Source organism: Xenopus laevis, chromosome 7L (genome assembly GCF_017654675.1).
Source record: "Xenopus laevis strain J_2021 chromosome 7L, Xenopus_laevis_v10.1, whole genome shotgun sequence".
Classification (NCBI taxonomy): domain Eukaryota; kingdom Metazoa; phylum Chordata; class Amphibia; order Anura; family Pipidae; genus Xenopus; species Xenopus laevis.
Genome location: NC_054383.1, coordinates 109728805 through 109756792, shown reverse-complemented (window position 1 = coordinate 109756792; position 27988 = coordinate 109728805). Strand labels below are relative to the sequence as shown.

The following is a 27988-nucleotide window of genomic DNA, read 5'->3' as shown; positions in this document are numbered from 1 at the left end:
AAAAATGAGACACCTTGGAGAGAGTATATATATATATATATATATATATATATATATATATATATATATATATATATATATATATATATATATATATATATATAAAAAAGAAAAGAAAATAAGAATGCATCTCCATTATAAAGGTTTGTTTGTTATCTGCCCCGTCCCAAGTGGTTTGGTTTGTGAGCCTGGTGCCTAACTACAGTGTGACATAGAAAGATTGCTGGATTATATTTTAAAGTAAAGGCAGTGGTTACTAAAATAGGGGGATGGCAGAGGAGTAGAACCTATTGAGAATGTTTATTTGTTCCAGATACATTTAGAAGTCCTACATGATGGTCAGATAAAGTGAGACAGCCATAGTAAAACCAGCAAATAATGGGCCTGAATAAAATATTGTAATGGCAATAGGATTGGAAAAGGACCAGAATATACATTGACTTTAACAGGTGGTACCTACAAATTGGCAAACATTACCCTATTTTATATGAGAAAAGTTCTCTCTGCAGTCCTGTAGAAAAGAGCAAAACCACCAGTACAGAGTTCTTTAATTTAGTTAATTTAATTATTTATTTCAGAGTCACCAGTGCAGAGTTATTTAAATACATACAAAAACTTTTTTTTTTTGTTACTTGTCCTTTATTGGCTTATGGTCCAAAACTGTGCAGTTTGGAAAAACATTGGATAATAATGACAGTTAATCAATACTGCATATTTAAGGGTTTAGGTCTCCTTTATTATATAAGCCATACAGACATATATGAGACATAGCAACCTGCATCCCTTGCCTGCAGACCTCACATACTTTATAAAAAGTGTTTGTATATCCAGCAATGCTTGCCAATTGAGTGCTGTGATTCAGTGCAGGACTCCACGGACGATTCCGGTGCGCAAAAACGCAGGCGTCACGTCGGATGTGACCGAAATAAGGTAAGTAATTCCTTCACTTAAATCTTGGAGGACCTAGACTTTGCAGATGATGTCAGCCTCCTGTCGCACAGACAACAAGATGCACAGCAGAAACTCACACGTCTATCAGAGGAAGCAGCAAAAACTGGCCTCAAGATCAACACTAACAAAACAGAAACCATGAGGATTAACAACCAGCAGCAAGACCAAATCCAGCTGCAAGGAGTTGACATTAAGGACGTGGAAAAGTTTGTCTGCCTGGGCAGCGTAGTAAGCAAGGATGGAGGAGCAGATGAGGACATCAGGAGCCGCATCAACAAAGCCAGGCATGCATTAAACACCTTACGTCCCATCTGGAACTCCACTGCCCTTTCACAACAAACCAAAATTTGTATTTTTAACACCAATGTGAAAGCAGTCTTGCTTTATGGTTCGGAAACCTGGAGACTGACCATGACAACCACAAGTAAGCTCCAAACCTTCATCAACCGCTGCCTACGACACATCCTGCACATCAGATGGCCAGAGAAAACTTCCAACATCAGCCTATGGAAAAGATCAAAACAGATCCCCATCGACCGAGAAATCAGAAGAAGAAAGTGGGGCTGGATAGGCCACACCCTCAGAAAGAGTTCTGACAACATCACAAGGCAAGCCCTTGAGCGGAACCCACAAGGGAAAAGAAAAGTTGGCTGGCCAAGACAGACATGGAGGAGGTGCATGGAGGCTGAAATGAAGGCAGCCGGATGGACATGGGCTCAGCTGAAGAAGACCGCTGCGAACCGAGTTCGTTGGAGGAGTGTCGTTGAGGCCCTATGCTCCCCGCTGGAGCAAACGGACTAAGAGAGAGAATTCTATCGTCGGATCGCGTCGCAGCGTTGATGGGACACGACTGTCGGATGCAGACGATGCATCAACAATGCAACACAACCCGACAATAGAATTACTTATTTTATTTCTGTCGCATCCGACATGACGACTGCGTTTTTGCACAGCGCGTCGGAATCGTCCTTGGAGTCCTGCCCAAAGTCATTCATTAGTATATTAGACATTCATTATATGCACTAGCAACACTTGTGGGGCAATGCAGGCAGTGGTTAGGTATGCTGGGTCCAATCAACTACCTCTGTGACAAATTGTAAACTACACCAGTGCTGTTCAACCTTCGACATGTAATGGGCCAATTATTGATCATGCTTCATATTAGAGGGCTTGAGCATATTAAAGGAATTGTCAGTATAAAAATAAAAACTGAGTAGATAGGCTGTGCAAGAGCAAAATAAAAAAAAATGTTTCTAATATAGTTAGTTAGCCAAAAATGTAATGTACTGTATAAAGGCTGGAGTGACTGGATGTCAAACATAATAGCCAGAACACTACTTCCTGCTTTGCAGCTCACTTGGTTTCCACTGATTGGTTACCAGGCAGTAACCAATCAGTGACTTGAGGGGGGGCCACATGGGTCATAACTGTTGCTTTTGAAACTGAACGGAATATTGAGGATCAATTGCAAACTTACTGAACTGTTATGTCCCATGTGGCCCCCCCTTCAAGTCGCTGACTAACTCAGAACTCCAAAACAGGAAGTAGTGTTCTGGCTATTATGTTAGACATCCAGTCACTCCAGCCTTTATATATTACATTTTTGACTAACTACATAAGAAACATTTTTTATTTTGAACAGTCTATTTACCCAGTTTTTATTTTTACACTGAACTGTTCCTTTAAAAAGATGCCCATGTGATATAAATAGCGCCATCTGAGGAGACCTTGAATACACTGGTGGATACAGAAATTCCTTAGAGGACCAAATAAAGCCTTCAGGCCTCCAGTTGAACAGCTCTGAACTACACAACACCAGGCACTACAACATTCAGTGACAAAAATGGGTTTTAATGCACAGAAGTTTTTAATCAACTGGAAGTGGGAATGCATTGTTATGTGTAAGAGAATGAATAAGAGGAAGGAAATGAAACCAACATAAAACCAAAATAGACACCGACAAGCAGACACTACAAACAAAACAAATGATGCTCACCACAGCCTTTTGGCCTCTTTGGGGCACCAGAATGATGCCAGTTTTGCGCAAGGTTTGACGCCACATGAAGGGACCCGCTGGTCCAGCAAGAGGCAAGATGGGAGTGACAAAGGTGAGAAGGGGCTGATGGGATGGGAGGAGAAACACAAGCAGCAGCCCATTTCCAATCACACAATGAGGGAATGATATGCATGGCAGTAGATAGAGAGAACACAATGATGGAGGGAAGGGTGGCATGCAGAATAGAAGAAGACCAACCAGTCACCTCAGGTGAAAGGGACAAGGTGGCAGGAAAAAAAATAATGGAAAGTGATTAGAAACAAAAAAAGGAAAGACAAACACAGAAAAGCAATCTGCCCAAGGTTGGCAGGACATGGATATGTGCAAAAGGAACATTCTGTGCATTCTTAGCAGTGAACTTTCTGAACTTGATGAAGAATACACTAAGAAGCTGTCCATGTTTTCACATCATTTATACAAGGTTTTAGCAGTTCCAAACATGAAGAATGGAAGGGCTAATTTACAGAGAGTATGAATAGTGAGATGGCGAATTCATAGCAGTTTATGCAAGTTAGTGGTATAAAGCAAAATAGCCCATGCTGCTTATACAGTTAGAAATCTCTGCATTGTCCTGATGCAGATATAAATAGTTAACAGCTCAAACCCTAGGCATAAGAATTGCAACATTCCCAAATATCTGTCTGAACGTATAGCAAGAGCATGTTTGGAAGGGCTGGTGATTCCCTATGTCTTACTCGAGGAGGGCATGGAACCTCTATGGGGAGAAGGAAGTTTCAATACAATAATAATAATCACCATACAATATTCATCTGTTCAGGTCACAGACCAGTTAGTCAGATAACACAATGGCTGCCCTAAGCATGCACCATTAAAATCTACCATTTTGCTATTTTTTTTTTCTATTAACCCCAGTCAATATGTTTGGAGAAATCCCTATGCGTGTGCATTTCACCAGCCCCTGGGAGTGTGCATTTCGGCAACCTTAACATATCAGTTGCACCCAAATGTTCCTAAACCAGCACACCCACATATATGCTGAAATAATCTAAACTGTAAAAAGTACTGTTGTGTGGTAACTTTCCAAATATTCTATTAACTGTGGTGCTACCTGGTAATGGCACATAATACAGTCTATGTCCAGGCATATAGACCTATGAATGTTGCAAACTGCTTATTGCCTTCAAGATCAGCATGCTTTTGAGCCTCACTCTCCGTTTAGATTACGGTATGATATATTAGGGCTATCCAGGTCTAATGCAGTCAAAAATAGTATAAAATAAATTTTTAATGTAATGCAAAACCACTATGATGGCTTTTATCTTCTTCTGCTTTAGCCTACAACCATAAATGAATACTGAGGTTGTGTTCCCCAAGAACAATAGATACTGCCGTGGCTGTGCACTTTCCTAGTGCTTCCTAATGGTTGCCCCATTTTATTTAGACTTACTAACATTTTTTAAAAGTATATTGAAGGTTCAAGGATCTAAGAGAGGTATGGCTTTACAAAAAACCCAGGATGTTTATACATCAATATAATACACAAAAGCCATGAATATCCTGTAAATGATATCCTTATAAACGGTGAGTTCTGATGTCATCAGTTATAAACGGTGAGTTCTGATGTCATTTGTCACATGACTCACTGAAACGTGTGTATTATAATAAATAAAGTACCCCCTGTTGCAAAATATGAGGATATTAGAAGTTACCTCAGAGTTCCATGACCTGTATAAAAACACGAGGCCGAAGGTCATGAAACTCCTCGGTAACTTATAATATCCTTATATTTTACAAGAGGGGGTACTTTATTCACTATATATACAACTGGAACCATATTACCATGCCCATTAAAAGAAGGGCAAGTAATGTTAGGAGAAAACATTCCCAGTGATATGGAAGGCCATTTTAGCAAGAACAAGATGGATAAAATTTTACCTTTTGCTCAGAAGAGGCAGAGTGGACAGTGCTGTTATGTGCATCAGGCAGAAGTCCATTTTCATTTACTTGTGGGTTGTTCCCAGGCTCTAAAGCTGGAAGCACAAGAAAACACAGTTACATTTAATCAAACTATACATTGTTGCGTGGTCAGGTCAGATGTTAGTAAGCGAAGGCCCTTAACATGGAAAACTAACTCCCTGTATCCAACCAAGAGCTGAAACCTGCCAGGAATGTGGAAAGTTTTAGTACAATGACACCTTACTGCACACTGGGTAAATCAGCCTAATTTATGTGTGATAAAGCAATACTGCCCCATCTCCAATGTTTTTACCCCCATCTCTCTCAGTGTGGTATGTAGCTAGCTCTACCTTCTATGAACATATTTTTAATACACCTTTTAGCTACATCCAGACCTTGGTGTTGAAAGCAGTATTTAACTATAACAGTATATTGTTATACCTTTGTACAGTTATGGGACCAGTTATCCTGAATGCACGGAACCTGAAGTTTTCTGGATAAGGATCTTTTTTTAGCTAAGGGAGCATTTTGTCATTTGGATTTCCATATCTTAACTCTACTAAAAATTATTTAAAAATTAAAACCAATAGGATTGTTTTGCCACCAATAAGGATTAATTATATGTTAGCTGGGATCAAGTAAAATGTACTGTTTTATAATTAAAGAGGAAAAGGGAAAATGTTTTTAAAAATGTGAATTATTTGATTAAAATGGAAGATGGCCTTTACATAATTCAGAACTTTCTGGATAACGGATCCTGTCACTGAATATCTTTTTAAGCTGCATTTGGGATGTGTGCAGGGCACGCAAGTATTTAAACCTTTAATTGCTGACATTTTCGAAGTTATGTTATGTATGTCCTTGCTCTACATGCTTTGAAAAAGGTACGCATAACTGTTCCAAATTGTCAGTAATTGAAGGCTTAACTACTTTTAAGGGCAGAGACACACGGTCAGATTCGGGCAGATTAGTCGCCCGGTAAAAAATCTCCTTTCCTTCGGGGCGACTCATTTCCCCGAACTGCCTCCCCGCCGGCTAGAATGTAAATCACCAGCGGGATGGCTCGGAGTGCTTCGTTTTCCGAAGACGCCTCACGAGGAAATCTCGGATGATTTCGGAAAACGAATCGATCCCAGTGCCATCCCGACAGTGATTTACATTGTAGCCGACGGAAAGGAATTTCTGGGAGATTAGTCGCACCAAGAAGAGGAGTTTTTTCGCTGGACGACTAATCTCCCCAAATCTGACTGTGTGTCTCTGCCCTAAAGCTTGTGTACCCTGATGAAAGCTGCAGAGAATTGAGTAATTGGGTGTCAGTTAGGGCTCTTACAGACGAGCGTTTTTACCTGCGCCCCCCTGCGTTCCGTTTTTCTGCGTTCAGCCGCAGGGGAGCGCAGGAATAGACGCATTACATTTTTTCCAATGGGGCTGTACTCACACAGGCGCGTGTAGGCTCCGAACGCAGGTTGAGACGCAACATGCTGCATTTTTCCTACGTTCGGCGCCTACACGCGCCTGTGTGAGTACAACCTCATTGGAAAAAATGTAATGCGTCTATTCCTGCGCTCCCCTGCGGCTAAACGCAGAAAAACGGAACGCAGGGGAGCGCAGGTAAAACCGCTCGTCTGTAAGAGCCCTTACACTCCATCAGAAAAAGCACCAAGTGATTTGTTTTAACCCATAGGAGTGAAGATAATTAGGCTATATTTCAGATACAAATCACCATTACTTATAAGTGCTATCAAACAGGTGGGATGTTACTTAATTTTGAACATGCAGACCTTTTGGCATTCATTCAGATTGGTGCCTTCTAAGTACTCAGACAGAACTGTCTCAGATATAGTGCACTTACTCAACACAAAATATATAAAGCAAAGTGTGTAAATAAACATGAACTGCAAGCACCCAATAACATGACAAATATAAAAGGGGTATTGCAAATAAAAGCGCATAGAGATTCATGTTGCTAATAAATGTGTAAATGTGTAATAAATGCTATATTTTGAATTATTTTGATAAATCTCCTTAAAGTAAAATTCAAATAACCTAAATATAAAATACATCTCCCCTGTCAACAAATCAACAAATTACTAAATTCAACTTAAGAATATCATCACAAATTTAGCCGGCAGATGGCAGCGAGGCACAATTCACCAAACAAAAAAAAAAAAATTGTGTTGCCATAATATGGAACAGGTGAAGTAATAACGCCCCAAGTTAAGGGGAACCTATGTTCTGCTTTGGCACCACGATATAAGCAAAAGGAATTATAGGCCTACTTAACATTAAGCAGCCCAAAGGTTAATTGGGAAAACAGACTAATCAGCACTGCTACATCAGTTGATTGCTCTAAAATTGTAATAGTTGGCATCAATTCTAGCTGGGTACCGATGAAGAACTGTGTCACCCAGTGAGTTAGATGTCCAGTTGTTGAGCAGAATTTACAGTTCCAGCCCCCCATTCCCCAAGAATTGACCTTTACTACAACATATAATGGAACTGCTAATATGTCAGGGCCCCAGTGGGATCACTGAATTTCTAGTGTCTGAGTTGTAAATTGTTTATTAGAATTATGATGCACCGAATCCACGAATTGGGATTCGGCCAAAACTCTGAATCCTTCATGAAAGATTCGGCCTGAATACCGAACCGAATCCTAATTCGCATATGCAAATTAGGGTCAGGAAAGGAAAAAGTGGAAAAACATTTACTTCCTTCTATTGTGACAAAGGCAAGTGATTTTTCTTACCACGCCTCCTTTACATATGCAATTTAGGATTCAGATTCAGTTCAGCCAGGCACAAGGATTCGGCTGAATCTGAATCCTGCTGGAAAAGGCAGAATCCTGGGCGAATCCTGAAACAAATCCTCGATTCGTTGCATCTCTAGTTAGAATGCGTTCTTATGCCAACACACTGTACATCCGTAGTTCAACATAGCTTGCACACTCTTACTGGAATCAGCCAGATTCCACTTAAGTCGAGTTGATTTTAATAAAAGTGACAGATGCCTTTTAACAATATATAGTTCATATTTTATGAGTTTTCTGGCTCATGTGTTAATAATTTTAATTAATTTTTATCAGCTTCACCTGGGCCTTCCCTAACTGGTGCCAAAAGCCCTTTTACACCTTGTATCCCAATGGTGCATTTATCAAACCACATGATTATTTATGGATTGACATTTACCTATGGAAAGTATTTATCACAGCCTAGTTAATTCTGAACTCTATACAGGGCTTATGTATACATATGTAAATAGCAATTGCCAGTAGCCTCACCATTCTCGGTCTCCTCTTCTGAGCTCGAAACATTCTCTTCTTCCCCAACGGAAATTGTTCCCAATGTCTTCCTTTCTTTTGACTGGTCCTGCACAGATATTTTTTCTTTGCTGCTCATTCGACACACTGAACTCCTAGGAAAAAAGGATTTCTAGTTCATAACAAGGTTACAAATGTAAGAAAGCATTGCTATAGCATCAGCCATAATCCCAAGTATATCTAGGATGCATATAATAACTCTTCTTAAATCTCCCTCAAACTAACCTACAGGCTCCAAGCCAGTCTCCAAGCCAGAGTCTGAGATTCTTTAGGAATTTTCTGTGCAACGTTACTAATGAAAAATGTTCTTAAATCTTACTGCTTAATTATATAAATGTTTTATGCTTTGCAAGCAGGGGTGTCCAACATGTGCCACCCAGCTACATCACAGAGTCTGTTAAAAGAAGATAGACGTTATCTCAAAAGATTTAATACTGCATGGTGGTCAAAACAAAGATAATGGTGGATGGGCATTTCGACCACCACTGATCTCCAGCAGAGAATAGCAGCAGTCTAAAAACCCATCTGTCAGTCACATCTCCAAATAGCACAAAATGTACTCCACTGAATGCACACACACTGATGACCACTCTGTGTGTGTTCAGTAGGGCACTTTACATGAAGTGCTATCAGAAAGAAGATATGTGAAGTCCCATGTTCAACAGTCCTAAAATTTGAATTACTACAACTGACTTATTACAAACTGCAGTTATCGATAAACTGTATGAAGACAATCGAAAGTTGCAACTAGTTTAACAAAAGGACCCCAGCAGTTGCACAGTAAGTCTGTGTATGCATTAGCGCTGTGTAACAAGCGCTGTGAAGCTTTAGCCATTACTCCGAGCTCTACTAACTAATCAGATATATAGAGTATATTAGACAGCAATGATGTAGTGTTCTTATTCTGACCATTGCACACTTACAGTACTGGTCAATCTGCGTTGTTCAAGTGTTCAATGCACATAGGGCAGTACAGGACCGCCTTGGTTGTCCGATGTGTAATCTACTCACCTTCTGTGTTTATTGGAGTAAGATGGATGTTGTTCCATGTTTGTGTCTATCACAGCATGTTTTAAGTTGGCTTCTTTTTCATTGCGAAGCTTTATGAAAATACAAACAGAATCAGACATAAAAATACCGGATAAACAAAACGCAAAACCAGACAAAATTTAACAGCAATACAAATCAAGAAGACTTGAGCAAAGCAAACTATCATTATGGTTAGAAAACACATACATTAGATTTAAACTTACATCTTCCTGCTTTTTCTGCAGCTCTTCCAACAGGGAAGCCACATCTTCATCTGCAACATCACATGGTCTTTGCCCCTGTGAAGAGAAATAATTGATTTAGCCAACTTTACCAGCGGAATCTTTTGAGGGCAAGACCATTTATTTCATACCTTTTCTGCTGTACATCTGGTATGAGCATATGGATAGAAATGCTGTATTATTACATATAAAACTTTTTGTATGAGCCCAGATGTTCAGCAGCCATAATGAACCATCCCTTCAAAAGTGTACACAGGAGCTCGCCATCTTTTGAACCTGCCAGGCAGTGGCGTAACTAGATATTACAGGGCTATTCACAAACACAGAGAGTAGTGCTACACAATCAATCTCACCGCTTGTTGTAGTGTCGGATGCCGGTTGTGACTCAGGTCCAGTTCCACTTCCAATACAAATTTCAGCAGCACTCTGGTACAGTGAAAAATGATTTATTTATTTGCACAAATAGATTATTTTTCACTGTACCGGAGTGCTGCCGAAATTTGTATTGGAATTAGATATTACAGGGTCACGCAGCAAATTAATTTTCAGGCCCCAAATGTCTAGAGGTTGACCTGTTTTGCCAATTTTTACTGAAACTGTAAATTAAAGGAACAGTACCATCAAAAAAAAAAGTGTTTTAAAGTAATAAAAAAATATAATGCATTGTTGCCCTGCACTGGTTAAACTGCTGTGTTGGATTCAGAAACACTACTATTGTTTATATAAATAAGCTGCTGTATAGCAATGGGGGCAGCCATTCAAAGGAGAAAAGGCTCAGGTTACACAGCAGATAAGCTCTGTAGAACATAATGGTGTTATCGGTTATCCACTATTATATATAGCCTTTTTCAATTTCCCCCATTGCTACACAGCAGCTTGTTTATATGAATTATAGTAGTGTTTCTGCAAACAAATCAGGTTCACCAGTGCAGGGCAACACATAGGGGTATATTTATCAAAGAGTGAAGTGAATAGTGAAGTTCCGCCACTAGAGTGAAATTCCGCCACTTCCCATTCATTTCTATGGGATTTTTAAAGGCGTATTTATCAAAGGGTGACATTTCACTTTCACCCATTGATAAATACGCCTTTCAAAATCCCATAGAAATGAATGGAGAGCTGCAGAATTTCACTCTAGTGGCAGAACTTCACTCTTTGATAAATTTACCCCTTAAAACCATTTTCACTTTAAAACACTTTCATTTTTTGGTTTTACTGTTCCTTTAATGAGGGCCTCATTGAGCCCCTATACCTCCTGCCCCCCGCAGCCACCGGCCAGGTCATCTTTTGAGTGTCAGTGACTTGTTCAGTGTGCTCTGGGTTGCTGATCTTAGAGGGTCATAGGATTCATAGGCTTCTGTTCTACCATTGGTGCAGCCCAGAGGTAGAGCTGTGAATCAAGAGAAAAGAAATTGGGACATCTTTTAAGGCATCTTCACTGCTTATGGGCTGTGGTAGATTTGGGTTTTGACAGAATCTTAAAGGACCAGTAACATCAACATTTAAAAAAAAAAATACATGTGTACTATGAAAAAAAACCACACCAACACATATTAAACTTTAAAATCATAAAGTCTTTATTTAGAAATAACTTACCAAATCTCCGCTTGTGCTCCTCTTCAGAAAAGGCGACAGGTCGACGATCCATCGTGTTGCGCTCAATTTCTCCTCCCTGGCCCTCCTATAAGGAAGGCAGGGAGGAGAAATCGAGCACCGCACGATGGATCACCTGATCGCCTTTTCTGAAGAGGAGCGCAAGCAGAGATTCGGTAAGTTATTTCTAAATAAAGACTTTGCGATTTTAAATTTTTATGTGTGTTGGTGGGTTTTTTTCACAGTACACCAACGATTTTTTCTTTTAAAATTTTGGTTACTGATCCTTTAATACATAAGATAAAGCCATCTCCTTTACTTTAAATAGAATTAATGACTTAAACCGGCTTCAGAAATGTGCTCCAAACAAATGGGAAACAACCCTGAGCAAAAGGGAGATCTCACCAATCTTGTAATATTAGATGTTTAGTGAGCTGTATTATAATGTGCTAAACATGATCATTTTCTCATTGGTATTAAAGCTAGAGGTGTAATAATGTTTCACCAAAGGAAACAGAATTTATATTGCAAAACGTGATTTTGTTGGTCTTTGCCTCTTCTTCCAATTATATAAGAGCAACAGACTACAGGGAGTTTGTTTTTCTTGTCCAAACATGCAATATGAAAATGCTAAACATTGCCTCTGATGCTAACAATGAGAATCAAAAGGCTCTTTTTTCTGCTCTTACAGGCGAGCGTTTTTACCTGCGCTCCCCTGCGTTCCGTTTTTCTGCGTTCAGCCACAGGGGAGCGCAGGAATAGACACATTACATTTTTTTCCAATGGGGCTGTACTCACACAGGCGCGTGTAGGCGCCGAACGCAGATTGAGACGCAACATGCTGCATTTTTCCTGCGTTCGGCACCTACACACGCCTGTGTGAGTACAGCCCCATTGGAAAAAATGTAATGTGCCTATCCCTGCGCTCCCCTGCGGCAGAACGCAGAAAAACGGAACGCAGGGGAGCGCAGGTAAAAACGTTCGTCTGTAAGAGCCCTTAAGGTAAGAATAGTGCAATACGTTTCTGGTCAGGCACCTGCAAAGATACCTATCTGATGAGGATGATATGAGTAAATAACATGGCAGGCAAAACACCTGAAACAACTTTTTGTTTTTCTGCCCTAAAAGCAAAACCCTATGTGCTTCCCATGGCTGGATTGTTCTTGTATCACTTCTCAACATATTAAGGAGAAGTGCTTGACTTCTGGCACATGTGCTATCATTATTGGGTGATGAACAGTTATTGTGATTATACACAATTACCATTTTATATTAAGGCAATTGATTTTCTGGCAAATTATGAGGAATGAATGTTAATTGGTAATGTTAATTTATTGCAGTACAAATTAAATATAATATGGCAGAACTTACTAAGCATACCACTATCCAAGAGCTAAATCTTACATTTACCCCTGTGCAAGTCCCTTCCTCAAATGTAATCACTGATTGTGGCCAATGCCAATGTTTTTTAGCAGAATAAGTATATTCTATTGAAAATTATTTTATCATACCACAGTATTGAGCGCGTTCATGTCACAAAAATGTTCCACAAGAAGTCGGCAGCCTTCTTCCACTCCCCAATGAGCTGCAGCGTGGAGAGGTGTCCAGCCATCTTTATCTCGTACATTTGGGTCATAATTAGCCTGGAGCAGAAGCCTGGTCAGAGAAAGGGAACAAATGCCTTCAAAACGTATTCAGCAGACACTGAGACAGATATGCCACCATATTGCCACCAACATTACCTCATGACCTCTATATAGCCTTTAGCTGCAGCAACATGCAAGGCGCTTGCCCCGGTCTTTGAATGCCTGATGTCTTCAATCTTTCCTGCGTTTAACCACTGCCGAGCATCCCGCAACATTACTTCTTCTTCTTCCCTCTTTGCAGCGTCAATGTCAACACCTTGCAGCAAGCAGAAAATTGTTAAGTAGTGCGTATTTCAGGGCCATCCCACTACAAATGAAACCTGTACCTTATTTCTTCTAATTGATACAAGTATGTGTGAATGATGGGAGAACTAACTCAACAACATCTCCTAACTGCTGAGAAGAAATCCTATTTTAAAGGAGAACTAAACCCCTGTTAATCAAAAATACCCATCCCCTTCAGTCCATTGGTCCCCCTCACTGCTTTCTCCCTTCTTAGTAACTCAGTGGAAAAATTATCCTGGTCATGTACCTTGGCATATTCATGCAGAGTAGTGCAGCGGAGCTCTCCGGCGATATCTTCTGGTTCCTCGCGGAAATGAGTGTCGGCACGGAGCTTTTTCGCACATGCGCAGTTGGGACCATTCTGGTATTCGTGTATACTGCGCGGAAAGCTCCGAAGACTGCCGAAAGAAGAGTGTCCGAAGATACAGAAGATGGCAAGAAGAGCTCCGCTGCGCTACTCAGCATGAATATACCAAGGTACATGTCAGGGATACTTTTTCAACTGAGTTACTAAGGAGGGAGAAAGCACTGAGGGGGGCCAATGGACGGAAGGAGATGGGGATTTTTGATTATAGCGGGGGGTTTAGTTCTCCTTTAAAGGGGTTGTTCACCTTTGAGTTACCTTTTAGTATGATGCAGAGAGTTAGTGATGAGCCGGCCAGCCTGAAACCCATGGGTTCAGGCCGGCTGCCATATCAAGTCTCTTTAGGTCAAGGGCGGGTTCGGGTTGGGCGGTTCCTTCCCCTTCCCTCCCCCCGTCCACGACCTAACACTTTTGGCTTCCAGCTCCTCCACCTATAGATTAGTGCCTGACCTGCCCCTTTCATGACATCACTGCAAGGTGGGGCAGACGCGGGTCTTTAAATGGAGGAGCCAAGCCAAGTCAGGGGCAGGTCCATAAAATCTGGAGCTGCACATCACTACAGAGAGTGATATTCTGAAACAATTTGGTTCAGGCTGGCTACAGCAAAAAATCATCAGGTCGCACATTGCCGACTTACGTTCCCTGAATATAACGTTGTCATCACCGTGGGGCAGGCACGGGTATTGGGCCAGGCCAGCTTGGGGTTGGGTTGGGGGCAGGTTAGGGTCGAGTAGGTTGAGGGAAACTTGATCCACACATAACTATTCAGCAGATCTGCAGTTTGCAATTTCAGCATTCTGATTGCTAGGGTCCAAATTACCCTAGCAACCATACATTGATTTGAATAAGAGACTGGAATATGGATAGGAAAGGGCTTCAATAAAAACGTGACTAATAAAAAGTAACACTAACAATACTTCTGTAGCCTTACAGAGCATTCGTTTTTTTGATGGGGGGCAGTTACCCTCATTTTAAAGCTGAAGAAGAAGAAGGCAAATCATTAATAAACTATGAAAAATAAACGGTAAAGACCAGTTAAAAAGTTGCTTAGAACTGGCTATTCTATATCATTCTAAAAGTTAACTTAAAGGTGAACCACCCCTTTAAGCTGCTGAGGTGCATGAATGGTGATAGATGGCTGTAGGTAGATTTTGAATATATACTTGGTAATATAATGCTTCAAGCCCATTTGGGTACTGGTAGGTCTGTCTGGCTGGCTGTACTCTGGTGCTTCTGGATAAACATAACTCCAAGTTGTTACTGTACAAAAGTGACAAACATATTACCTCCTTTTGCAATTTCAGCACGCAGCAGTGTCTCCATACAGTCATCTTCAGCAATATCAAGCGGGACATCCCCATCACTATTTACAGCAGCAATATTGGCAGAATGTTTCAGGAGATACCTATAAAGGGCACACAGGCCACAGTTAATGGATGTTTATGCATGTTTTAAATTATAGCATTAGTAAACAACCAACACATTCACTTTCATTAACATGGGTAAATTTGTTCTCTTGGTCTGACGATATGTGGGTCGAGGCCAGCAGAACTAGAAATTACCAGCACTGCACTCCACATGTGTAATGTATGAGGAAACTTCTGGTGACTTTTGAAAGCCGAAGTGATTTACATTCTCGCCACCGGTTACGGCAGTTCAGGGAGATTAGTCGAAGAATCGAATACTTGCTGGGCGACTAATCTCCCAAAATAGCAGCGTGTGCCCTGGCCCTTAGACTTTTAGATATGAAGCAGTTTTCAGTGGACTGATGATATGTTTTGATTGTGATCATATAAACAGGAAGTAACTTTACTTTTACTTTAACAATTTGCCCTGTTCAAGAACTAACAAAAACTATACAAGTTTCTTACTTGAAACAAAAACTATGTGCAGCACAAGCCTTATTAATTAGGGATGCACCGAATCCAGGATTCGGTCCGGGATTCAGCCTTTTTCAGCAGGATTCGGCCGAATCCTTCTGCCCGGCCGAATCCTAATATGCATATGCAAATTTGGGCCGGGGGAGAGAAATTTACTTTTTGTCACAAAACGAGCAAGTAAAAAATGATTCCCCCTTCCCACCCCTAATTTGCATATGCAAATTAGGATTCAGTTCAGTATTCGGCTGAATCTTTTGCAAAGGATTCAGGGGTTCGGCAGAATCCAAAATAGTGGATTCGGTGCATCCTTATTATTGATTGAACTAATGTTAAACAGGGAGATATACTGCCCCTCTGAAGTTGATGTTTATCATTACAGTTTATAAAAATGTCTACAAGCTTGTCCGGTTCCATTCAGTGGAAAGTACAGAGGCAGCGACCAAATTAAACCTAGTGAAAATGAAGGGAGAAATACTATAGAAATGGGTTGTGCTGAAGTTCTCATTCAAAATGAAAACAACCCTATGCCTATATTTTACAGTACCATGGAGTCCAAACAGGTAAACATAGTATAACCATCCCCAACTGTTAAACTAAATTACAGTAAGTTTATTTTTTATTTTTTTGCTTTGTAATAGTCAACTAGGTATTTGTGAAATTTACAGTCTCTATCTAGCAGACAACCCCATTAGAGTTTCCTGAGGAAGTTGGCTAAATGCGACTAATAACAGACTCTATGCAGGTGCAAAAGTGTGTCAGATGTGGCAGCAGGTGCCTCCTGTTTAATCCAGTCAAGTCTGTGTACCCTGCACACATCACTATTTCAGAACTAAATCACCACAACCCAACTGGCCTACCCGAAACTAAAGTTGAATAAATGGTTTAATGTAACGTTTGCAGAGTGGATTCAGCCTTTGTTATGTGATCTAACTATATACACCTCCTTGGCTTCTTACCTATTATGTTAAATTCCAACCTATAATTTAAATGTTTCTTAATCTTATTTTATGTGATGGATCTGCATAAAATAGCCTAAGTTGGTGAAATGAGAAATAAATATATATCTATATATCTATATCTATATATATATATATAAATAAAGAATTAAAAAAACAAAAACTGAAAATACGCATGTGCATATGTATTCACCACCCCCTTTGCCACTAAGGCCTTAAAAAATACTGGCGCAACCAATTACCTTTAAAAGTCACATAATTAGTGAAATGAAGTCCACCTGTGTGCAATCTAAGTGTCACATGATCTGTCAGTATAAACACACCTTTTCTGACATGGTACCACAACAAACCTGCCAAGAGAGGGCTGCCCACCAAAACTCAAAGACCGGGCAAGGAGGGCATTAATCAGAGAGGCAGCACAGAGACCAAAGGTAACCCTGAAGGAGTTGCAGAGTTCCACAGCAGAGACTGGAGTATCTGTCCATAGGACCACAATAAGCCATACACTCCATAGAGCTGGGCTTTATGAAAGAGTGGCCAGATAAAAGCCATTAGTTAAAGTTAAAAATAAGAAGGCACGTTTTGAGTTTGCCAAAAGGCACGTAGGCGACTCCCCAAATGTATGGAGGAAGGTACTCTGGTAGGACGAGACTAAAATTTAACTTTTCGGCCACCAAGGAAAATGCTACGACTGGCGCAAACCCAATCAAATTTATTGTATTTAGAAAGTTTCTTATTTCAGTTTGATGAAGCGGATATTACATTTGTAATTTTCAGTCTACTATGGCTGGACCTCCTTCCTATGTCTCTTACTTAATCATTTGTACTTAAATCTTTTTTAACTCTTTATATTTATTTAATGCAGTGTTTGTACTTTGTATTGTAAAAAAAAAGTGCAGTGTACAGAGGAGCTATATAAATTATACACACATTTTGCCCTTCCCTTGTCCCTTGAACTGACTTACTCTGCAATCTCCATGTAGCCACAGGAGGCCGCCACGTGTAAAGGAGTCCACCCCTCATTATCTGCTTGGTTCACATTGGCTCTGTGATTTACAAGAAATTCTACCACCTCCAGGTTTTCATCAATACATGCCTAGAAAAAAAGCAAAACAGTAACAATTAGGTCAAATTAAGTTAAATTCACTAATGATGGTAAATACAAATACTTTTCAGCTCAGAAACAATGCTCCTAGGCATTATTCAGCTCATAAGAAACTTTTCTTTATGTGGTTCTGCTTACAGGAAAAGTCTATAATAAATTAGGGATGCACCGAATCCAGGATTCGGTTCGGGATTCAGCCTTTTTTATCAGGATTCGGCCAAATCCTTGTGCCTAACCAAACCCGAATCCTAATTTGCATATGTAAATTAGGGGTGGGTAGGGAAATCACAAAAGAAGAATTTTTTCCACTTTTTCCTTTCTTGCCCCTAATTTGCATATGCAAATTAGGATTTGGTTCGGTATTCAAAATAGCTGTTGAGAAGCTACTACTAATTATCCAGCAGAAAATGAGGTTAGTCTGCAATATAAGCTGATGCTACAGGGCTGATTATTAAATTCTGATGCTAATTACACTGGTTTCTGTGCTGACATGTAGTAATTATCTGTATTAATTACTAATCAGCCTTATATTGTGACATTTCTATTCTATGTGTACTGTATATTGTGAGTGGGTCCCTAAGCTCAGTAAGTGACAGCAGCACAGAGCATGTGCAGTGAATCAGCAGAAAAGAAGGTGCAGAGCTACTGGGCAATCTACAAAGGCACAGCTCTTCTCTGTTAAAGGATTGTGGTTGCCTTGGGCTGGTACACAAGCCCAAAACATAATGTACAACATTTGTAGACTACTTATTTAGATAGACTTTAGTTCTCTATTAAGTACTGTATTTTTTCCTAATTATAAATAACAGGGTAACTTGGCTGGAAGCCCTTATATAAAGTGACTAGACTCCTCTGAACGAATAGAGAATGACTGGCAAGTAATCAGAATATCTATATGTAAGAGCGTTGCATATTGCTTAGTGATAAAGATGGGCTCGCCCTCCTCAGTGCCTTATACAGTGGGGGCCTATTTTCACTTTTACATAGATTTCCGGCTGGGTGGGAACTTGCCCACACATTACAGCTATGTAAAGAATTCTACAGCTTGCACTATTTACACCTTTTCTGACTTGCCTGCCTGGCAGTATATGCAACTTTGTTTCTAAGCTTACACTTTAAAGGGGATATAAGCCACCCCAAGATCAATGAGAGTTTAAACTCCATAATGGTCATCTACAAATGCAGCCACAAGTGCAGTTTTAAACTTAATTTTAAAACTGTTTCCCCCATTCTTCTAGCAAAATTTCAGCCACCTGCAGATTTGCAGCTGTTGCATTAAAATATGCCCAATAGTGTATGCTAATGTATCAGATGCAAGTGGAGGCCAAAATGTTCGGTTAGGATTGGGTTACTCCAGGGCTCAGCATTTATATATGACAGAATATATGAATGAATGCAGAATGGATTTTCAGTATAGTGTCCTTTATTTTGCATTTGGTTTAATAACTATATATACTTGACATATTTGAAGCCATGTGGAGCTTCTATTCATATAAGGACATTTTTTAAAGGGTTTCACTTAAATGTTGTTAAAGCCAATACTGTCTGTTGTTGCACCACTTCCTTTTTAACCAAATAAAACTCTTTACTGAAAAAAACATATACTTGTTAGACACATTTGTGTTTGCATGGGGAAGTGTAATTCCTTACCCTTACTGGCACTAATAAGAATTCTTATTTGTTTCTCCTAACTTGCTAGTTGTCCTCTGCTTTCTATATGATGGACCATATCACAATTTATAACCCAGTATTAGTAAAATAATGTTATGCTCTGCTATTTGTGAGCACAATACAGTACTGACCAGAGATCAGCCGCATAAGGACTCCATCTAATTGGTCAGCTCTTTCAATAATTACAGACTACGGGGCAAATTTATTAGGGGTGGAAGTGAAAATTCGAATTTGAACTCAAATTTTAACATTTTGTTTTGGTCAACACTCTCAAATTCAAATTGTGAATTATCCAAACTCGATTCTAGTTTCAATTTGAATTAGAATTTTGAGATTTTTTTCTAGGGATGCACCGAATCCAGGATTCGGCCTTTTTCAGCAGGATTCGGGCGAATCCTTGTGCCTGGCCGAACCCAAACCCTAATTTGCATATGCAAATTAGGGGCAGGAGGGAAATCGCGCGACTTTTTGTCAAGAAACAAGTAAGAAATATTTTCCCCTTCTCACCCCTAATTTGCATATGTGAATTAGGGTTCGGTTTGGTATTCGGCCGAAACTTTCACGAAGGATTCGGGGGTTCGGCCAAATCCAAAATAGTGGATTCGGTGCATCCCTACTTTTTTCATACTCTGGCCCTTTAGGGCTCTTACACATGAGCGTTTTTACCTGCGCTCCCCTGCGTTCCGTTTTTCAGCGTTCAGCCGCAGGGGAGCGCAGGAATAGACGCATTTAATTATTTCAAATGGGGCTGTACTCACACAGGCGCATGTAGGCGCCGAACGCAGGAAAAATGCAGCATGTTGCGTCTCAACCTGCGTTCGGCGCCTACATGCGCCTGTGTGAGTACAGCCCCATTTGAAATAAATAAATGCATCTATTCCTGCGCTCCCCTGCGGCTGAACGCCGAAAAACGGAACGCAGGGGAGCGCAGGTAAAAACGCTCATGTGTAAGAGCCCTTAAGAACTCAAATTCGACAATTTGCCACCTGAAACCTGCCAAATTGCTGTATAAGTCAATGGGAGAGGTCCAGGGATCAATTTGGTGATGTTTGCAGCCTTCCTGACATTCATTAGTTCAATTAGTTTCGATTCGAGTTTTTCTAATTCGAAACTAGTTCGATTTCAGTTTTCGGGTCGATTCAATTTGTCCGAGCGGAGAAAATTCAATTTTATTAATAAATTTCAATTGGTCGAATTTTATGTTTTATGTTTATGGGAGTTTAAAAAAAAAAAAAGTCGACCCTTGATAAATGTGCCTCCCCGTCTTTTATGCAGAGATGACATTGCTTTGGAAAATGAATATCAAGCATATGTATCCCTCTAGATCAGTGATTTCCTCTCATTGAAGTACAACATGTGCTCCTCCTTCCTCCCACAAATATCCCAGCATTCACAGATGGCCCATTATCCTCCAAGCAATGGTGTTTAGTTGTGTAGTTCAACTATGAAAACGCGGGGAGAGAAATGCTCTATAGGGGAATGATTTAAATGCCGTGAGTTTTCCCCAGTATTAAAAAGGGAAAATGGTAAAATGAATGGCTGGAAGACTAGTGGGCAATATAGATCCGTATCAGCCAAAGAGTGATGTCATGGAAAAAGCAGAGGTGGGAAGGTAATAGGAATTGCATGCAGCATCATTGACTAATGACAATTCAAGATGCAGCTGATTCACATAAGCAAAGCCAACAGTTATACCATATAGTTATTAACTGCTACACAGGGCACATAGTATACTTTTGAAAAAAGGCAAAACATTAAGCAGCAACATTACAAATTAAAAAAGGAATTGTTTAAAGAAGTATTCTAGGACAATCTATCACAAACTGCAAGTTAATTTAAGCCGTGTGTCACCTGTTTAAAGGACAATGAAAGGTTCATAAAAAATAAATCTTATTCAAAAAGTGTAGTTTGTAATCACTCACAGCCCATAGTAAATCCAATGTCACACTAGTTCCTCAAGGCAGTTATCACATTGCATGTTTGGTATAGATAAAGTATATACAATGTTGCAGGTGGTGGTTCCCTACCTGTTGTTTTATGAAAAGGTTTTTAATGTATCAAAGTTAATTTCCTGTAGAGACATTTAAAACTCTGTGTCATTTAAACCATGTGGTTCTAAAAGTATTCAGCAGGTCTATCCATTTTTCTTCACTTTGTAGCAACAATCTCTTTCTATCTCCACCTCTATTCGGCATTTTAACCTCTTCTAACACTAGCCACTTCAAACTTGTTTGTTGTAAAGGTTCTCCAGAGTATTATATTGCTACTTGTGAAGATTGAGGAGTGTGGCGACTCTTAACTCTGTTTGAGGAACCTATGATACAGAGAACGAACGGAAGCATTTACCAACTTTTGATTTCTAATTTAAATCCAATGTCCCTGGTGTCATTCATTCATTCAAGGCAGCCTTGAATCGCAACAGGAGACATTTGGTCTCTGCACATGCTTAAAATATGAAGCTTTCCTCCCTTCTTCATTGGAGTGCTAATTGTTACTTTGCATGCGCATCAATCCTGACCTTAATACACCCCCAGCCAGAATCAAATAGTCATATTTATATATATTCTCAATCACACCAATCGTTCATTCATTCAGGAGAGCCACAGGAAATCAACATTGCTCAAGCGGTGCACAGCGACGGGCGAGAATGATATATTTTGTGCCTTAAAGGATACATTTACACTTTACGGTGAGGGGGGCGGCATTATTTGTGAATGTGCACTAGCGAGGGAACTGAAGCAGGAATACCATATTCAAGATGGCGGCGGCATTAAGGAACATGGGCTGCAAATATGATATATCAATACCCACTTCATTCTACAAATTGGTGAGCTGAAAATCTAGCGATCTTCCTTTACCATAGGAGAACTATTCAGGGGACAGCGGGTTACATTTGCCTTTCATTCTCCTTTAAAGGACCAGTAAATTTTTTTTCTAATTCCTTAGTATAAAACGAAAAAAACCCACAAAGACAAATTAAACTTTTAAATCGCTAAGTCTTTATTAAAGGGATACTGTCATGGGGAAAACATGTTTTTTTCAAAACACATCGGAGGGCCCCATACACTGGCAGATAAGCTACTGAATCGGTCTAAAGGACCCGAATCAGCAGATTAAAGGGGAATTCAACCGTAATTAAAAAACCCTCCCCCCTGCCCTCCTCCCCCCCCAGCCTGCCGCCCCGGGCAAATGCCCCTAATTTTTTACTCACCCCTCAGTGCAGATTCTGGCCTCGGAGTTCACTGCAGCCATCTTCTTCTTCGATAATCTTAATGTATTGATGGTATTTTCACCGCATGCGCAGTTGGAGTAAATTTCTTGTCCCGAACAACTGCACATGCGCCGAAAGTCACGGAAATTTCCGAAACATTTGGGGCATTAGCCCGGGTAGGATTTTTTTTATTACGGGTTGAATTCTCCTTTAAAGGGGTTGTTCAACTTTTAGGGGTTTTGAGTTATTTAGCTTTTTATTCAGCAGCTCTCCAGTTTGCAATTTCAGCAATGTGGTTGCTAGGGCCCAAATTACCATAGCAACCATGCATTGATTTGAATAAGAGACTGGAATGTGAATAGGGGAGGCCTGAATAGAAATAAGAGTAATAAAAAGTATCAAAAAAATATACATTTTATCATTATATGTAAAAGTAATTGAAGTCAAGGTGGTGTTTGTTTATCCCTTTCTGTCCTCTGGGTGTGACTGTGAAACAATATAAGAGATCTTTTAATGAGTTTTTATCAGTTGGCTTGCAACATTGTTTCAGGAGTCAGGGCCAGGAGGGCTGATAAACAGCCAGACAGATATAGCTTTTACTAGAAATTACATTTAAACTAGCTATTACATATTCATATCCACCCAAAGCTACCCTGTGGTAGCTTTTGGCACCAATTTAGGATTTAGATGGCTGTTTAGGCTAACAAGCCAACTTTAGAACTTTTAATACTTCTTAGGCACCTCAACACATATATATTACACAAGTACATATACAGTGGAACCTCAATTTTACATCCCCTGATTTTAAGTTTTTCCCTCATTTTACATTGTTGTTTTGTGGTCCCACCTATATATTATGCATAATATATTTCCCTGATTTTACCTTATCCTGGATTTTATACCCTTTTTCTAGTCCCCTGAAAAACATAAAATAGGGGTTCTACTGTATGTCGATTCCTTGTGTTGATTTGGCTTACAGTCTTGCCAGATGAGCAGAAGAAAAAAAATACTACAGTTATGGGAGCAGTTATCCGGAAACCCGTTATCCAGAAAGTTCAGAATAACACAAAGGGCATCTCCCATATACTCCATTTTATCCAAATTATCCAAATTTCGCCTTTTTTCTGTAATAATAGAACAGTACCTTATACTTTATCCAAACTAAGATATAATTAATCCTTATTAGAGGCAAAACAATTCAATTTTATCCAAATAATCCAAATTTCTCTGTAATAATAGAACAGTACCTTGTACTTGATACAAACTTCAATATAATTAATCCTTATTGGAAGTAAAACCTGCATATTGGGTTTATTTAATGGTTTACATGATTTTCTAGTATACTTAAGGCATGAAAATCCAAATGACGTAAAGATCTGTTATCCGGAAAGCACCAGGTCCAGAGTATTCTGGATAACAGACCCCATACCTGTACATGTAGGGGTTCCAGAATCCCATGGGAACTTTATCCCCCTACCATTTAAATGAAAGAAATTCCCAGTTTTCAGGAAAGCTCCAAATAACGATAAGGCCATCTTCCATAGACTCCAAATAATCCAAATTTGTAAAAACGATTCGCCTTTTTTCTGTAATAACAGAACACTACCTTGTACTTTATCCAAACTAAGATATAATTAATCCTTATTAGAGGCAAAACAATCCCATTGGGTTTAATTCATATTTAATTTAGATTTTAGTAGACTTGTGTCGTGGAGATCAAAATTACAGATATTTGGAAACCCAAGGCTCCGAGCATTGGGGATAACAGGTCCCATACCTCTACTTGCCAGAACAAGAATGGTCTGATGCTGGTGTGTTATGGCATGTATATCTGTTTCCAGCTGAACGAGAGGTTGCACAAGGTTGGAAAAAGAAGCATATTGGTCAACACACACTGGTGGAGTTGTACCATAGCTGAATGGGTAAAGAAAGGGGGTATCTGGTTGGTGGTGGCCTTTATTGGCAAGTATAGGGGGCCTACTATATAAACAAACACTCCCACTCAAAGAAAAGCGACAAGGAATGAACATAGTTGAACACTGAATGGAGAACTGTAAGTCTCATTCAATATGTGCAATTTGCATTAATTAATAAACCCCTGAAGGGGAACAAGAGTGCACAATCTGCAAGTATGTATAAAAGAAAATATGTGTTGAGAGACTGTCTTAATTAAAACAGAATGTCTCATTTCATGTCTTAAAAAAAACCCAGTAACATGCACATGAAATCATATTGAGGTACACCAAGACATTGCCAAAAGACATCCTTGGATTGAAATAACAGCAGGTATGGAAGTCATTACGTTGTTATTAGCAGAAGTGACCCACGCTCTGTAAAGGTTGTTTCCTGTTTATTGAAGGTTTTGTAGCATGTGGGCAGGGGGAGAACCACAAAGCTAAAAGGAATGCTATTGTGTCACAATAGTTTTCTTAGCTGCTGGAAATATAATGTTAAAACAAGTATCTGCTATAGCATTATAACTAAGCCACTTAAAATAAAAAGGGTCTTTAAAAGTTACATTTTGTGATGCTTTAAATGGGTAGTTCACCTTAAAAGTAAAGCTTTACTATGTTATAGAATGACCAATTCTTAGCAACTTTTCAATTGGTCTTCATTATTTCTTTTTACAGTTTTTTAATTATTTATATACTTCTTCTGACTCTTTCCAGTTTTCTAATGGGGGTCACAGACACCATCTAAAAAAACAAATGATATGTAAGGCTATAAATGTAGTTATTGCTACTTTTTATTAATCATCTTTCAATTCAGGTCTCTCCTATTCATATTCCAGTCTCTTCAAATAAATGCATGGTTGCTATGGAAATGTGGACCTTAGCAACCAGACTGCTGAAATTGCAAACTGGAGAGCTGCTGAACAAAAAGCTAAATAACTCAAAAACCACAAATAATAAAAAAAATTGCAAATTGTCTCAAAATATAACTCCCTACATCATGCTAACAGTTAACTCAATGGTAAACAACAATTTTAATAAAGATTTGCCCCAAAAAAACTTTGCTACAGCCACCCCAGCCATTCCCCTCTAGTTGGCCAATTTGTCAGGTTGCAGAGTTTGTGGTACTCACCAAGAGAGGATCCTTGGGAAACTCCAATAATGGTGCAAAACAGTTTTGCCCGGGTTTTAAGGAGAAGGAAAGGCTTGGTGCACTTTGGGGTGCCAAATGTTAGGCACCCCTAAGTGATTGTATTTACTTACCTGATAGCCCCGGGCCGGTGTGCCTATCCTATCAGCAGAAAACTGCACTGAGCCGGGGGTTATATCAGTGAGCACCACGAAGCGATTCTCTTCCGTCTTCCTCTTTCCTTCACACGGCTGCACATGCGCAGTAGAACGAAAAGCCGGACTTTAATTAAAAAGTCAGGCTATTCCATTCAACTGTGTATGTGTTTGCCCCGGGAAATTTGAAGAAAGAAGAAGACGGAAAAGGTTTGATTCCTGGTGCTCACTGGTATAACCTCAGGCCGGTGCAGTTTTCTGCTTATAGAAGCACCGGCCCAGAGGTTTCAGGTAAGTAAATACAATCACTTGGGGATGCCGAACATTGGCACCCCCAAGTGCACCAAGCCTTTCCTTCTCCTTTAATATCAGGCATCATTATATTGAAATTCTTTATTTAATATCTGGCACCATTTATTAACTCCTTAGTTAGATTAGTTTATATGAACACTGCATAAAATCCTATATGGGCAGCAGCATGCATGTAAATTAAATGTTAATGAAGCTGGCTTTTACATTTTTTGATCCTGTGTAGCTGGCACAAACATACAGAGCCACTATAATTAAAGACACGGCAAGATTAATATTTCATTTGAGAGGCTTATTTATTGCATTATTACTGTGGATCTTAGTTTTGGCTGATTTAGGGACCCAAAAGTTGCTTGTCTGCACTCCCAGTAGGAATTGCATTCCATCATCTAAAGGTGGCCAAACACTTTCAGATTTAATCTGCTGTTTTTAGCCCTTTAGACCAATTCAGCATATCTGCCCATGAATAGGAATCTCTGAAGGGCCCACCCAACTGATATGTCGCCAAAAATCGGCCAGTTTTCGACCTGGCAGGTTTGATTTCCCTGTTGGATCAGGGACTGCACCTGCTAGTTGACACAGTCTTTGCTCCAGTCGTTCACAGTATATTTGCCATTGTCGAGCCAAAACAACCTCACCAAACAAGTGGATCTTATAGTGAATGGCCAACCTTGACCTTGATCACGGATACTGAACATCATTTAAAAATTAAAGAACCTATTAATTTTAGGAAGCTTTTAAAAGGCACCCTAACCTGGTTCACAAACAATATCTACATAAACACGCACAACACAATATGTACCCACATCAAGATCACACGCATTAAAATGCTCTTTATTTTGTAAGGTGTTACACAGGGAAACATTTGAAACCTATTACAATGTAACTGGAAGCAGTGCTTGGTGGGTTAGTCATAGTTCAGCACTAACCAGATTCCTAAATGGAAAACAGCTGCTGAGCCTGAGCTCACAAGCATCACACCCAAAAACACAATGACCTCTGACAGCAACGTGCTAATTAGCCCTGTATTTCATTCTGACAAACAAAATACTTATTCATGTGCTCATATGAATGCTGTGCAGTCACCAGTTTTAGATCTCCATTTGGTCCTTCCTCATTCTTTGGCTCAGTTCCTCTGCTCACGCCTATCCATTATCCATTTTACCGACTGTTCTCCATCATCATTCTTACTGATTTTGCCTTCTTTCACTTACTCTACCTTTCACCAATCTGTGGAACAGTACAGGTATGGGGACCTGTTCTCCCGAATGCTCGGGACCTTGGGGTTTCCAGATAACTGATCTTTCAATAATATGGATCTTCTTTCTACTAGAAAATCATGTAAACATTAAATAAACCCAATAGACTGGTAAATACCAGTAAATACAGTCAGGGACCACTGCTCTAAAGAACCCAATGGCAACGCTTTGAACCAGCATGGAAAAATCCTGGAAGGTATGCACAGTGAGATAAGAAAACAGGGCAATCAACACAAGAGCCATGAATATCCTGTAAATTATATCCTTATAAAAGGAGCTTAGCGATGTCATTGGTTATAATCATAACTTAGTGATGTCATTTTTGTCATGACTCACTAAAACGTATGTATTACAATAAATAAAGTACCTCCTGTTGCAAAATATGAGGAGTTCCAGAACTTCAGACTCATCTTTTTATATGGTCATGCAACTCCTTATAATATAACTTTTAATATCCTTATATTTTACAATAGGAGGTCCTTTATTCACTATATAAACAAGGTTTAATAAAGTCATCATGCTTAAGCCCATATGTGGACTGTTCAGACATTTTGCAATTTGTCCACATGATGATTGTTATATTGAATCAGTTTGATTAACATGTCCATAAATCAGTTGGATTGGATTCAATTCTGGTATAACCAAGGACTCACATAAAAGTTTGAACCAGAGTGGCATCAATTCTGTCTGAAATGATTGAACCGGCAGCTACATGCACGGCCAGTTTCAGGGCAGATCCAGGGTCACAATATTGTATTTGCAATGCCTTTAGGAGACAGTTTTAAAGAACAGTTGTACTTTTAACAGACCCATAGTTGGAAAGGCAGAACCTTCAGGACGTCAGAGACGATGTTCTACAAATTAACTCAAGCAATGGAATGCTCTGGTAAACATTACAGTAACGGAATTACAACGATATGCATATGCTTTGTGGCTATACAGTGCATAAGAGAGGCATC

The 27988-nt window shown here is 39.6% G+C and overlaps 1 protein-coding gene across 5 annotated transcripts in view; it reads right to left on the bottom strand.

The window, feature by feature from the left end:
• Nucleotides 1–27988, bottom strand: part of LOC108696670 (protein phosphatase 1 regulatory subunit 12C) — a 58757-nt gene that overhangs the window by 13630 nt on the left and 17139 nt on the right. For all 5 annotated transcript variants that reach the window (XM_041569500.1, XM_018226231.2, XM_018226230.2 and 2 more), the window contains exons 2-9: nt 17204–17334; nt 14689–14807; nt 12850–13009; nt 12619–12763; nt 9497–9571; nt 9255–9343; nt 8205–8338; nt 4904–4998 (exon numbers count right to left, since the gene is read on the bottom strand). In XM_041569500.1, the coding sequence (XP_041425434.1) occupies nt 4904–4998; nt 8205–8338; nt 9255–9343; nt 9497–9571; nt 12619–12763; nt 12850–13009; nt 14689–14807; nt 17204–17334 (948 nt within the window). The remainder of the gene's footprint in view (nt 1–4903; nt 4999–8204; nt 8339–9254; nt 9344–9496; nt 9572–12618; nt 12764–12849; nt 13010–14688; nt 14808–17203; nt 17335–27988) is intronic.